Genomic DNA, 12,653 nt, shown 5'->3' with positions numbered 1-12,653 from the left:
TTTAATTTTATTTTTTATTATATATATATTCTTTGAGCATTTTATACCTGTGTAAATGAAATATGATCATACCCACCCCTCATTTCCACCTCTAAATTTCCTGTTACCCTCCCAACAATCTCTCCTACAAACTTCATGTCTTTTTTTGTTATTGCTGTTAACCCACTAAATATAATTTGTTCTGTTCATATGCACCTGGATGTGGGTCTATCCATTGGAGTATATGTAACCTACCACTGGCCACACCCTCAAATAGTAATTCTCCTTCTCCTAGTAGCCATCAGCTGCAATATCTTTTCAGTGATGGTGGGGCCTGGAGACCACCTACCCCATCTATTCTGGAATATTGGCTGGCCAACAATACCATTTTTGTTTATACACTAACTTAAATTTTTGTTTGTTTTTATGTTATCTGAGGATGGAACTCCAGTTGTCACGTTTATACAGTAAGCAATTTACATTGACAGAGCTATCTTATCAGCCCCTTTCTTTATATATTAACAGAATTTACTCTGTACAATAAGGCCTACATAAATACAAAGGCACCATAGATACATTCCAATGTAAATAAAAATGTGATTAAGGTTAGTTTTATACTTGGTCAAATTTTTCAAAAAAATATGTCTGGCAAAACAGAAGAACTATTCAGTTAGCTCAAGAAGGGTAACTGTTGTTTTTATTTGCTGGGTGGGGGTAGGGGAGCAAATTCAGGAAATATAGAACTTTAGATGTATTTAGCAGTGTATATTAAACATGAACTCTAAAACGGATTGACTTAGAGGAAAAGTAATCAAATAGAGAAATACTTATAGACATTGTAACAATTTTCCTAGATTAACTAATTCCCACAAAAGAAAATACTAGTTAAAAAAGTAATTTCCATTTTCCTTTACACTGCTTCATTGCAAATAAGTTACTAGACTTCAGAAATCTTAAGAACTGGACCTTCTCACCAAAGCTCTTTTAAATTGTCATGCTCTTTCACTATTTCCTATCTGTGAATACTGCTGCTTATGGATATGTGATGCAGGCCCTTTTCTTCCATAATAATTCTAGCCAATCTGTGCTAATGATGCCTTAGGCAAAAGGAGGAAGTCATTCTTTAGGATGCTTGTCTTATTTACATCATAAAACCTGAAGGCAGGATAAAGAATAGGAAAGTAAAACAAAAACGAAGTTTCTACTTAGCTTCACCCTTCTTTTGTGCCCTTCTTGGAAGTGACAGGTCTGTCATGTACAATGACAAAGGTAAAACATGTGATATGAATATTGGGAAGTATTTGAGGTTTTCATTGTATTCTAAGGTTGAAAATATTTCTTTTTCAGATGCTCTTTAAAACTAAGCAGCAGAACCAGTCGTGGTAGAATGTACCTACAATGAGTTACCAACTAGCCTGGGCTATATAGGGAGACTGTCTTCAGTGTACATATCCTGAAAGGCAATGGGAATCAATTCAAAATATAAATACAATGCTAAAGATTTTTATTACATCTTACAGACTCATGGAAGAATGCAATTATCTTAGAAGCTGCTATGATCTGAATACTAATGTTCTCTAACCCAATTAAATGTATGATTAACTTCTATCCTCTAAGATGACAGTATTAATCCCTCAAGAATAGACTTAGCGCATTTTAAAAAGTAAACAAAAGGATGTCTTACCTCCCACCATGAAAAGATAGCTGTATAGAAGGGGCACTAGCAAGACACTAAATATGCTAGGAACTTGATCTTGGACTTTGTAGTCCTCAAAACTATGAGGATTTTTTTCACCTGCTTACAACCCATTTAATGTTATTTTGCTCTAGCAACTTGTAATGGCCACTTGATTGAGTTAAGGAATACCAAGATAGCTGATAAATGAGGGCACTCTGGAAGGTATTAGCATCAGAATAGGTCAACTGAGGAAGATAACCTTTATCTAGTCCATTGAATTTACCTTAAGTCCATTGAAGAAACCTTAAGTTTCCATGCACTCTTTCCATGAATACTTCAATTACATCGAACATACCACTCTATAAATTGTTTTGTCCTAGGTTTGCAAGAATGTGGGAGCTTTTATTTATACATTCATTCATTCATTCATTCGCTGTTGTTCCCAAATATTATTCATTATGGTGAAAGGACTGCTCATGTTTTCTCAATCTGACACAAACTAAAGTCACTTTGGAAGAAGGAACCTCCATTAAAGAATTGCCTCCATCAGATTGGCCTGGAGGCAAATTTGTGGTATATTTCTTGATTAATGATTGCTGTTGTAGTAATCCAGGAAGACCTGACACAGCCCCTTGGTAACCTGGCACAGGGCCTCTGTGCATGGCAAGCTCTGTACATAGGTGCAGAGGTCTCTGTAAGAGAAAAACTCAGCCCACTCTCTCATCTCTCTTTTTTCTGTTTCTCTGAGGAGGCAGCCCTCTTTTCTGTCTCTCTTCCCCCTGCCTATCTCTACCCCCACTCTTTTTTCTATTTTTTTCCGAAGAGGCTGCTCTCTCTCTCTCTCTCTCTCTCTCTCTCTCTCTCTCTCTCTCTCTCTCTCTCTCTCTCTCTCTCTCATCACCATCCCCAACAAACCTTCCACATAAGTCATTTCTACAGGTCTGTCTCCCACCTACCATCTGTCCCTCACCCACTGTGGACCTGCTGTGAGACTCGCTGAAGTCCCACCTTGTGCAATTTTCCTAACAGCTGTCATATTTGAGAGTCCAGCTTACTGTGGGCAGTGCCACCCTCGGTCAGATTGTCCTAGATGGTGTAAGAAAGCAAACCAAGTAGCCATGGGAAATAAGTCAGTAAACAGTACTCTTTTAGTGGACACTTTCCTGCTTCAGATCCTGTCTCAGCTTCTCTGGATGTGGGACTGTAAGGTGCAAACCAAATAAGACTTTCCACACCCAAGTTTCTTTTGGTCAGAAATAAATCACAGCAACAGAAAGCAAACCATGGCAGTGGGTCAATGTCTTCTTATTTATTGCAAGTATCGTATCTAGTTCTTGGCTCCAGATCTTCTTCAACCCAAACTACTTTCTAAATTTTAGTTATTAAATACATGTGAAGGTATTTTTCTCTATTTCATATTAAACCTGGTTAGTTTAGGAATATCCAGTTTTCCAACATTTTTTGAGACAGGGTCTCACTATTTAGCCTGGTTGGCCTTGAACTTACTAGGTAGATCTGGCTGGCCTCAAACCCCCAGAAATCTGCCTGCCTCTGCCTACTGAGTGCTAGGTTGGTTAAAGTAGTATGCCAACACTCCCGGCCGTTGCTCAACTATTTTCCATGATCCGTAGATAAGTTATTTTATCACTTGGCTTCAGATTCCTTGTGTGCAAAATGAGGGAGCTGCTTTCCAAATCCTGTCCTTTTAGGATAATAAATGTCCCTCTAGGATGATCATCAATCTATAGAATAGTGTTGTATCTTTTTTAACTAGAACACCTATGAATAATTTCACAAATATAATGAATATTAAAAATGAGGACGCTTAGACCTTATAATTTTCTAATACTATTTCTATTGGGCAGTGTGAAAGCACATTCTAAACTTTTAGTCCAGATGTATGTCATTATATAGTTGGTAATTTCTGTATATAAATATATAGTATACATTTCTGTTAGATATTTATTTGTTCATACCACAAATACTACTGAATACTATATATCAAGCAGATATACAGTAGTAGAGATAACAAGCATGCTCTATACCCTGAGGGAACATGAATTTATCATACAGTATTGGTATACATATTTAGAAAAGCAAATAGAAAATGACTTTTTTTTACCAAGTGGTACACAGAGAGCCAGCTAGACTATTTAATCACAATGATGTAGTATATTGAAGACTTTTTCATGTTTAACTACGTCTCTCAATTTTATAGAGGGAAAGGGAAAAGACTTGTGTAATAACAGGGCACTGAGTTAAATCTTAGGGTGCTTGTCAGCTTATTCCTTGTACTTCATCTTCTTTATTGAGGCAGTATGGTTAGCCTAGAACTTATCACATAGATGAGGCTGGCCTAAAAATAATGATAATCCCGATTCTACCTCCTGAGTGCTAGATCTAAGGTATAAACCAAATACAAACATATAAAATTTATCACTGTAACCATTTTTTCAATGACAGGGTTAAACCTAGGGCATCATGCATACTAAGCACCCTACTACTAAAATAACCCCCAAGCCTCTAAGGAGACTCACTTGACTTCTTTTTCTTAGTGCTGGGGATTTAACCCTGGGTTTTGCACATGCTAGGCAAGTGCTCTGCCTCAGTGCACACTGGCTTTAAATTAGTGTCTATGATGGATAATAGAATGCAGGCTTAGTGGCTTTTATCATAATTCCTGCACTTAGGAGGCTAAGGGAAGAGAATTGTTGTGAATTCAAGGCTAGTAACCTCAGCTCCTTAGCCTATACGACAGAGTTAAATTCTGTTTTAATAAACAAAAAAGATAACAGAGAGCTTACTATATAATTGAAAAACATTGGTCTGTTTGAAGACATTTCAGATCTAGTCACACTCCCCAGAAAATAAATATAGTCTTGAATTTTAAAATGTACATTCATTTTCCCATGCATTTTATTCAGATTTCACAAAATGTATTTTAAACATTCAATCATGCATTGTTCATACAAACATTTGGCCATAAAAGAGTACATTTGGGCCTGTCCACTATAATCCAAACACAGATTTTAAAAAAGGCAGGCATTATAACAGACTTACAACAAGACGGAGGCAGGTATGCTAAATCTTTTTGAGTATTTGTAAGTACCCCAAAGCATTGTTCCCAATTAGTTCCTTTATAGCCTTGTGAAATATCTTTCCACTCACGGCTAACTTAAAGCTCACAGACATTAAAGCACCTGCAAGTTCCTTAAGAATGCCTCAGTCTTTACACAGCACAGAGCAGATTTTTGGCACATGATAGGTGCTCTGTGAAGAGTTGTTAAAAGGATAAGTTAATGAACACTAGACAGAAATCTGGAAATAATATTTCAAGTTAAAGAAGCACATGCATGTAACTTATATTACTTAATAAAAATCCTAGGAATAATGTGCCCAGACTTCTTACAAGTTATAATAACCTCTCATATCCATGCTTTTACTGTTTTGCAGTTTCAGTTGCCAGTAGTCAAAGCAGTCTGGGAATAGAAACATTTGTCTTGACTTTCAGCAGTAATACCACATGGCTTTTATCACAGCATAGAGGTATAATTATTTTATTTGTTATCAGTCATTGTTGTTAATATCTTATTGTACCTAATTTAGAAACCGAACCTTATCACAGACATGTATACACAAGCTAAAACCAATATACAAAGGGTTTCAGCTGCAGAAATGCACTAGAGGTCTTGGAATGCATCTTCCATGAATCGAGGAGATAACTTAATGTGACATAACAAGGAAAACAAACCTAAGATGTCAAAATTATACCATAAGTAATGGTTGACTAGACATCTAGAAGCAAAGCGCACTTTAGTAATCAGGAACATAAAGGGCCTCTGTACTTAACAACACATGAGTAGTTTCTCCTGAAATCTCAAGAAGATATTTTTATGGCAAAAATTCTTCCTCAGAGCAATTTATCAAATATTACAGAAAAAGTCCATTTGAAACCCATCATGTCTCCAAACTTTCCCTCTGCTGTTAGCATGCAGGCATGGTAGAAGCTCAGAGGAAAGAACAGGGTAGCAGATTGTTCCCATTTCTTTCCTATTAGAAGTTTTCACTAATTTTAAGCAAGAAAAAAAAACCCACTTCATAATCTTCTTGTATATTAGGAGTTTCTGTAGGTAGAGGAGATTACGCACACAGTAAAACCTGGTGATGGCCTTTATATTAATAGAACTGTCTGAAAACAAAACTAAGTCCATGCCTAAAAGCCTCTGAGACAATCCTCACCAGGAATGCTATGCCTATATCACATCACATCTGAAAGTCTGCACTTTTGAAAATAATCTGTCCTCATCTCTGTTATTTTGAAGTACAAGGGTCTCATGAAGGCCTGAAGCACAAAGTAGTATGTATTACTAATGGCAGATTAAGCAGAAAATGTGAAAAAAATAAAAAACTCTGCAGAAAAGCTAGAAGATAAATTTAAGGACACCTTAATGAAGGCAGAGTACAAAGAAAAGCAGGTCAAAAATATGAATCATAGAGGAAGAGTTGTATCCGTGGTAAAGAAATTAACCAGTGCAGATAGGAGTGAGTTAGCGGGTTCAGGAAACATGTCTTCAAGAGGACAAAACTGATATATTGCCTAATGTGTGGGGATGTATTGAGAAGTTTGGAGGAAAAATTATTGTAAGTACTTAGAAAACTAAACAAGCAAACATATACATATCAAAAACACAACCTACAAAAGATACTGTGGCAGCACACACCAATAGTGCCAGCATTGGAAGGCTGAGGCTTCCACAAATTCAAAGCCAGCCTAGGCTACATGATGAGTATTAGTCAGCCAGAGCCACATAGGGAGAGCAGATCTCAAAAACCAAAATCAAAAACTATGTAAATTTTAAGTGCCAAGGGAATAAAGTATATAATACATAAAAGACTTAAAGGAGGGGGCTAAAAAGATGGCTCGGCAGTTAAGAGCATGTTTTCTTCTTCCAGAGGACCTAGACTCTATTCCGAGCACCCACATGACAGCTCACAGCTGTCTATAACTCCAGTTTCAGGGCATCCAACACCTTCACTCAGACACGTATGCAAGCAAAACACCAATGCACATGCAATAAAAATAAAATTAAAAATAATACTTAAAGGAAAGTAGTATTGCACTACATAATTGGAAGTTGTTAAATATTTACACTATAATGATGTTAATTTTTTGCAAGTTTGTTTGGAGGTTCTAGCAGGGAAGTGTCTCTACTTATATACTTTTCACAGAGGATGGTTGCCTTCTTTCACGAATCTTCAGTTTCAGGAGAATTACATACAGAGTTATAAGGGAAGTAGGAGACACCTGCCTAGCTGACCAAACTGACTGAATCACCCCTAGTTTATCAAGCCAGATCACCCTGACAACCTAATGTTCATATTGAATATCACACTAACCAACATTAAGGGAGGATAAAGAGGGAAAATATGAATATAATTAAATAAAAATATCAGTGAAACAACTCCAAAAGATTTTTTAAGTCTTGAAATATGTAGCAAATTTTAATAGAAACTAACATGGAAAAAAACCAAGAAGTGGCAATGTGAGATTTGTGAGGGCCGGCTGGATGTGCCTCAGACTTGTTCTCCCTTTTTCTAAAGTAATAGCAGGTTTAGCTGAGCACATGATTGACACAGTAAAACTCTATTTGTAGCTTCCCTTGCAGTTTGGTTATGACCATATGACAAATCTTTAGCCAATTTGATGGAAGCGAAAGTGCTTAATGATAGTTTCTATAGCTTCTTTTTGAAAGACAGTTGGTACATATCACTTGATATTTTTCTCTTCTCTCTGTTGTACTACTAGAGGTTATATATACTATCATTATGGATCTTGATGAGGTGTTGCACCACACAAGTGACAGAAAAAGAGATGGAATGCATTAGCATCTCTAAAGCTACCCTAGCATTTCTATACTAGCTGTAGATAGCATATCAACTGGACAGAATTGTAAGGGTCTGTCTAAGCCACTTTTATTTTGAGTGTTTCTGTAATTCACAGATTAAATACCAAAGGGATCATCTAATGGAGTGAAAATGTTTGGCTCCAGCTATTGGAAAAGGTAGGAGGAGGAGAGTGGGGAAATTTTAAAATAAATTCTACAAAACTTGCTATGTTTATAACTTAACTTTAGTTTGAAACTATTTAGTTGTTTTAGACAAATAACTTAAAGGAAGTTAAGACAATTGAGCTGACAATGTTCCCAACAAGAACCATAACTTAACAAAACCCCAGTACCAGGCACAAGAAATTTCTTTTCAAATGGTTGGTCAGAGTAGTCCCAAGGAACTGCCAAATATATATATATATATATATATATATATATATATATATATTATATATGTGTGTGTGTGTGTGTGTGTGTGTGTGTGTGTGTGTGTGTGTGTGGTGTGTGTTTGTGTGTGTGTGTAAGTAGCCCTTGTAGGGTTTAAAGATGGATCCCTGTTGCTGTAGACACAACACACTTAGGGCACAGGTGATTCTAGCTGGATCTGACCTGAAAGCCTCTTTCCTGTTGTCTAGTTTCCATGTTTCCACAACATGCTATGCAAACTTTCAAGAGAGAGAAACAGTTAAACAGTCCTACCAAGATGCATCATCTATGAACCATGACAATAACCATCATGATAAGACATGCACAATGGCACAATAAATGGCACTCACATGTCAATGGCAACCAATATCTGTCTTAATTGGACTTAAGGTCCACTCAACAGGAGGGAAATTATGTCTGGTACTGAAAGTCCAGTCAGCTTCCCAGGGCTAGTGAAGTCATGGAACTTAGAAAAGAATATATTTCTGCCACTTTGCTAGACCAACATAATTCTTTACTATATTATAATTAAAATTTAGCTTTATACCCAGACATAAATGTAGCTACCACCCTTAATCAATGAAGCTCCTCCTTGCAGCAAATGGAGACTACCACAGAAAATCACAACTGGACACAATGCAGACATCAACAGACTGTAAAGAGTTCAGCCATAAAAGATACACCTGCAAGCTGAACAGGCAGGTGGATCTCTGTGAGTTTGAGGCCAGCCTGGTCTCCAGACCAAGTTCCAGGACAGCCTCCAAAGCAATACAGAGAAACCCTGTCTTGAAAAACCAAAAAAGGTACATCTGCATAATATCTCCTCTCTATCTATGTCTCAGGGGATATCATGGAAGAGAGGGCAGAAATATTGTTAAGAGCCAGAATACCAGGAAGTGTGCAGTGAAACAGCCTATCCATGAAATGGTTGCATAAACAAGACTGGAACAATGTCAGTATCAATAGTATGAAAGAGAAAGATCTTGTGGGGTCCCACCCCTAGACAAAGAATTACAGGCAACCTTCTGGGGAAAAGGAGAATTAGCCTCTCCTAGGGATGACCTGTCCCCCACTTATTGGTTGTCTAATGCAGAATGATCACCCCTGAAGTCATATCCACAAACAACAATGGATTTAGTAAGTTGTGTTTATGAATTTATGAAGGTTTGGAAAAAATATTAATGAGTACCCCAAAAAAGCTGACTCCCCCCAGTGTGTGTGTGTGTGTGTGTGTGTGTGTGTGTGTGTGAATGATAATCAAAGAAAAAGAGGCTATTAACTTGAGAGTTGGGGAGGAAATGGGAGGGTAACTGGGCAGGGCTGGAGTGAAGAAGAGGGACCAAAGTGAAAGGATTCTATTTAATTAAAACCATTTAGTTGCTGTATTTATTGTTAATATTTGTGTATATGTGGTTGTATATGTATGGTGTGTGTGTGTTCATAGTCAGATACATACATGCCACAGTGTGCATGGGAACAATTTTCAGATGCTAGCTAGTTCTTTCTTCTACTATGGTAACTGAGACTTCAATGCAGGTCATGGCTTACAGAGCAAGCATTTTTACTCAAGGAAGCATCTTTGATTAAAATAAAATTGAAAATGACAAAAACACAAGTTCCCCATTTCCCTACTTGTGGTATATATTTAGGTTCTCCATGCTATATCACAGTCATATGGTCTCCAGTAACTTTTTTGGATTATCCCTCTTGCTATACTCAAAACTCCTTGAAAACAGGATGTGTCTGATGCATTTTTTTCTCATTGTTAGTATACACTCTCATATAGCAGCATACTCTACAAGCACAGGATTGAAATTGATTTTATATCAGGATCAAAACAAGAAAAAGCAAAGCTCTGACTAGGACAGTACACATTTTTAGAGTTGTATTTATTTTGAGAAACCTTTGCCCTTCATCTTCTTTTTATATGTTTGAAAAAATATGTTATTTCATCTGGAAGAGTTTTATGTTGCCACTTGTTCTTTAATAGTACTTCCTTCTGGATCTTCTGAGATGACCCTCAAGCACGGGCTGAAGCCATTTAATAACTTTACACAAAGCCAACTGTTATCTATTCTTCCTGCCTCTAAGTTGAAGGAGACTTAGAAACCCAGTGTTGGAAATCTTTATAGCATATAAACCAGCAAATATTGAAAGCAAAACAAAACAAACATGCATAAATACCTTAAAGAAAGATTATTAAATACTTATAATACCCTAATTATCTCAACCTCATATAAATGTTCTTCTAATGGAATATAAATTACTATCCCCATAATTGATTAGTACAGTTATTTTATCTATTATTTATTATAAGAATACATGAAATTAACCTCAGATCATTTCATGCATTTCTTTCTGTTTTATCTATTCTTCTCTCATATATTACATCCTGACTGCAGTTTCTCCTCTCTCCTCCAACTCCACTTCCACTCTCCCCCATATCCACTCCTCCATTTCCCTTCAGAAAAGAGAAGGCATTCCAGAGATAACAACCAAATATGGCATATCAAACTTCAGTAAGACTAGACACAAACCCTCAAATCAAGGGCGGATGAGGAAGCCCAGTAGGTGGAAAAGGGTCCCAATAGCAGGCAAAAGAGTCAGAGACCCCTGCTCCCACTGTTAGGAGTCCCACAAGAACACCAAACTACACAACTATATTGAGGGCCTAAGTCAGAATCATGAAGGCTCCCTGATTGTCTGTTCAGTCTCTGTGAGCCCCTATGATCCCTGGTTAGTTGATTCTGTGAGTCGTGTTCTCCTGGTGTCTTCAACTTCTCTGCCTCCTACAATCCTTCCTCCCACTCTTCCACAGGCTCCCCTGAGCTCCACTTAATGATTGACTGTGGCAATTTTTCACATAGTATTAGTAACACTTGTAAAAGAGTTTTAATGAGGAATGTTTGGTATATCATACAATTGACTCATTTAGCTTATAAAACTAAGATTTTTTCAAGGTATTAACAGAGATGTGTATCAATCACAACAAATTCTGTAACAAAACAAAACTCCATACCATTACCAGTCACTACCTTTACCTCCCTGCTCCTAGTTCTTCACAAATCCAATTTACTTACTGTCTCTACAGTGTATCAGTTTTGCACATTTCATATAAATTTAATTACACATTAGATTCTTTTCCTTAACAAAATACGTTTAAGGCTTTCCCTTCTTGAAGGATATATCAACATCAATTTTCTTTATATTGACCTATAATAATCTATTATGTGCAATTTATTTTTCTATTCACTTGGATGACATTTACCTCCTTTGCACTTTGGGGCTAACATGGATAAGACATATTTGTGTGTGAGTTCTTTTGGGTGACCTATGTTTCCTATTTTGTGGGCATAAAGACAAAAGCAGAATTGCTAACTTATAAGATAAACCTATGTTAAACTTTTTGAGAACTGTTTTCTGAAGTGGAAATAAAAACATTTAATGTTCCCAAGCAGCAATGCATAGGGTTTCAGTTTCTCCCATGTCCTGACCTACTTTTGATTATCGTTAATTATACCCATCATGGTGGGTGTTACTCTGTCATGGAATTTTGATTTCAATTTCTATAATTATGCATATGTGTATATATTGATGTTAAATATGTTTTCACTGAGAAATTTATACTTTGGCTAGTTGAATGTATATATATACATATATTTAGCTACTTAAAATCTTTATTTGCCTTTTTTTTTGGTTTTTCGAGACACGGTTTCTCTGGGTAGCTTTGGAGCCTATCCTGGCACTCACTCGCTCTGTAGACCAGGCTGTCCTTGAACTCATGGAAAGCCACCTGTCTCTGCCTCCCAAGTGCTGGGATTAAAGGCGTGTGCCACCAATGCCCTGCTATTTGCCTTTTTTATCACTCAACAGTTGTGTTCTTTCTATACTCTGGACATAATTTCCTTATCAGATACATATTTTAAAAACGTCTCCCTTTATGTAGGCCTTTTCACTTCATTAATGATATTGTCTGCAGAACCCCATGCTGCTGGTTTTCAAGCTTTCATTTATGCTGCTCATTACCTAAAGCATGAAAATTACTGAACATGTCTTACCCGAACTATTTCACAGTCGACATTTAATTCAGTTGCAACAGCTTCAATCTTCTCTCTACATACAGAGCCCAGGCTGGTCATACCATTGTCCCAGTACTTCTTAAGGGTAGCCAAGTCTCGATCACTGAACTGAGTGCGGTCCTGTAGCTAGAAAATATGTTTAAAATTTAATATGACCAAGGGAAGCAAGGTTATTGAGAGGGTAAACAGGCTGGGAAACAGAAGTACCAAGCTAAGTTCAATATGTAATATTGTGACAGCGACCAGACCAACATTTTTTTTTCATTTGCAAAATTAGCATGTTTAAGGGGAATACAGGAGTCGAGTTCAAACTGAGCTCCCAAGAAAAGGCTTTCTCCACCTATCAAAGCAATAGACTTGTAACAAAGAGCATTTATCAGGCCTGGAATGAGGGAGAATCCTAAACTCCACAAAATGTTATTTTCTCTTTCAAAATAGTGGGTCTTTAAAATCTCATATTCCTCTATCTAGATGTAAATTAAAAAAAAAACCCTCCTCAGAGAAAACCTTGGACCCAGGTCTCCTTGTGCCAGAAAAGGCCATTGTGTATGTTCTGGCTTTTGTCTCCTGTCTTTCTATGACTTCTGAGATGACTACAGGCAT

At 36.9% G+C, this 12,653-nt stretch overlaps 1 protein-coding gene across 1 annotated transcript in view; it reads right to left on the bottom strand.

The window, feature by feature from the left end:
* Hdx (highly divergent homeobox) overlaps positions 1–12,653 on the bottom strand; it is a 112,989-nt gene that overhangs the window by 34,631 nt on the left and 65,705 nt on the right. The window contains exon 4 of the mRNA XM_027432867.2: positions 12,030–12,176. Within this exon, the coding sequence (XP_027288668.2) occupies positions 12,030–12,176 (147 nt within the window). The remainder of the gene's footprint in view (positions 1–12,029; positions 12,177–12,653) is intronic.

This window comes from Cricetulus griseus, chromosome X, assembly GCF_003668045.3.
Source record: "Cricetulus griseus strain 17A/GY chromosome X, alternate assembly CriGri-PICRH-1.0, whole genome shotgun sequence".
In the NCBI taxonomy this organism is placed as follows: Eukaryota; Metazoa; Chordata; class Mammalia; order Rodentia; family Cricetidae; genus Cricetulus; species Cricetulus griseus.
The sequence above is the reverse complement of the archived record's forward strand: the minus strand, read 5'-3'. Positions and strand labels throughout refer to the sequence as shown.